This window comes from Babylonia areolata, chromosome 27 (assembly GCF_041734735.1).
Source record: "Babylonia areolata isolate BAREFJ2019XMU chromosome 27, ASM4173473v1, whole genome shotgun sequence".
Classification (NCBI taxonomy): Eukaryota; Metazoa; Mollusca; class Gastropoda; order Neogastropoda; family Buccinidae; genus Babylonia; species Babylonia areolata.
The window spans coordinates 25,239,226-25,241,725 of NC_134902.1; the positions used below are offsets into that span (position 1 = coordinate 25,239,226).

A 2,500-nucleotide genomic window follows, 5' to 3' on the forward strand; every position below is an offset into this window, starting at 1 on the left:
TTCCTGCGTGCAGTTTTATTTGTTTTTCCTATCGAAGTGGATTTTTCTACAGAATTTTGCCAGGAACAACACTTTTGTTGCCGTGGGTTCTTTTACGTGCGCTAAGTGCATGCTGCATACGGGACCTCGGTTTATCGTCTCATCCGAATGACTAGCGTCCAGACCACCACTCCAGGTCTAGTGGAGGGGGAGAAAATATCGGCGGCTGAGCCGTGATTCGAACCAGCGCGCTCAGATTCTCTCGCTGCCTAGGCGGACGCGTGACCTCTAGGCCATCACTCCACTTAGGGGCGAGAATCAAGCGCTTGCTCTAACCCTGTGACCACGGCCCCTTGTGAACACACAAACGGCCTGTATTTTGTCAGACGGATGCGCCCCCCGCGTCATTGACTCACTTGTGTAAACAAAGTGTGTCTATGTTTTAACCCGGTGTTCGGTTGTCTGTGTGTGTGTGTGTGTGTGTGTGTGTGTGTGTCTGTGTGTCCGTGGTAAACTTTAACATTTACATTTTCTCTGCAAATACTTTGTCAGTTGACACCAAATTTGGCATAAAAATAGGAAAAAATTCAGTTCTTTCCAGTCATCTTGTTTAAAACAATATTGCACCTCTGGGATGGGCAAAAAAAAAAAAGAAGAAAAAAAGAAGCCTAATTATATGCAAACTGCATTTACTGTTATATTTATATTTTTTGTATTCTCTGAACTTGGCACTTTGATCTGATATTCTGACCCAACAACAAGAGCAGTCATTATTATCATTTTTTGTTCAAACAGGAACTTCTTTTGCTAAGCATGGAAGTTTTATTTATTTTGCAAACGTTTTGGTGCAGATAGTAAAAAAGGGAAATTACTCTGTAATTAATGCTAGGGGACTTAATTTGCCACAAGTGAGTCTTGAAGGCCTTGCCTCTCTTGTTTTCATATTTCTATAACATGCCTGCTACAGATAACATCTTGACAGCTGAACTAGAGAATAAGACACAGGCCACAAGCGATGAGATGCTTCCGGAAGATCCTGACATCACATACAGGGACCACATGACAAAACAATGAAGTGTGTAGAAGAGTCATGCATGCAAGCTATTGGGCCCATTAATATGATGATCTACTGATCACTGTAAAGAAAAGGAAACTGAAGTGGTATGGCCGGCCACGTCTCGCGTTCATCAGGACTAATCAAAGACCTTCCTGCAGGGGCGAACAGTACAGGAAGCAAGGAGAAGAGTCTGGCAAAAGAAGAGATGGGAGGGCAGCATCTCAGAGTGGACCGGTCTGACCCTGAGTGAGACAGTCAGAAGGATAGACAACCGCGCGGGGAGAGGGGGTGGTAGTGGAGGAGGCTGGTTGCCAATTAATGTGCGGTGCCCCCCTCGGTCTACGAGACGACGGGATAGATATAGTGTGTGGGTGTGTGTGATTCAGAGTGTGTGTGTGGGTGTGTGTGATTCAGAGTGTGTGTGGGTGTGTGTGATTCAGAGTGTGTGTGAGTGCGTGTGATTCAGAGTGTGTGTGTGGGTGTGTGTGATTCAGAGTGTGTGTGAGTGCGTGTGATTCAGAGTGTGTGTGTGGGTGTGTGTGATTCAGAGTGTGTGTGAGTGCGTGTGATTCAGAGTGTGTGTGTGGGTGTGTGTGATTCAGAGTGGTTCAGTCTGTTGGTGTGTGTTTCAGTGTGTGTGTGTGTTTCAGAGTCTGCTGGTATGTGTTTCAGAGTCTGTGTGGGTGTGTGTTTCATAGTCTGTTGGTGTGTCTTTCAGAGTGTGTGTGGGTGTGTGGTTCAGAGTGTGTGTGGGTGTGTGGTTCAGAGTGTGTGGGGTGTGTGGTTCAGAGTCTGTGGGTGTATATTTCAGAGTGTGTGTGGGTGTGCATTTCAGAGTGTGTGATGTGTGTGTGTGTTTCAGTGGCGTGCAGTGTGGGCACCTACTACGACAGCACGAGCGGCACGTGCAAGCCGTGTGCGGCGGGCACCTACCAGAACCGTGAGGGCAAACTGCGCTGCAAGTCGTGTCAGGGGGACGTGGTCACGGGGCCTCCTGGGGCCGTCAGTCGGAAGCAGTGCACAGGTGGGGGGTGGATAATCATGATGATGATAATGATAATAGTGATATTTATATAACGCTGAATCTTGTGCAAAGACAAATCAAAGCGCTTGCACACGCATGCATAACTATAAAACTGGAGAAACTGAAGACAAGGAAGAGGCAGGGGAGGGAGGCTATCTTGGAAAGAGGTGGGTTTTGAGGCCAGACTTGAAAGAGCTGAGTGCGGAGACCTGACGAAGCGAAAGAGGAAGTTCATTCTAATTGTAAGGTCCAGAGACAAGAGAAAGAACGGCGGCCAACAGTGGAGTGTTTGAATCTGGGTAATTATAGTAGGATGGGTGGTTGGGGTGAGGGTGGGGTGGGGTGGGGGTCTGTGTCTGTGGGGGGGGGGGGGGGCTGGAGGACGGGGGAAAAGAGAAAAGAGTTCCTCTTCTCCTCACTCATTCATCATCACCCGTTGC

At 47.9% G+C, this 2,500-nt stretch overlaps 1 protein-coding gene across 1 annotated transcript in view; it reads left to right on the plus strand.

Moving 5' to 3' along the window:
* The window catches only part of LOC143301033 (signal peptide, CUB and EGF-like domain-containing protein 3), a 96,755-nt gene that overhangs the window by 84,850 nt on the left and 9,405 nt on the right, over positions 1-2,500 (plus strand). The window contains exon 17 of the mRNA XM_076615035.1: positions 1,899-2,060. Within this exon, the coding sequence (XP_076471150.1) occupies positions 1,899-2,060 (162 nt within the window). The remainder of the gene's footprint in view (positions 1-1,898; positions 2,061-2,500) is intronic.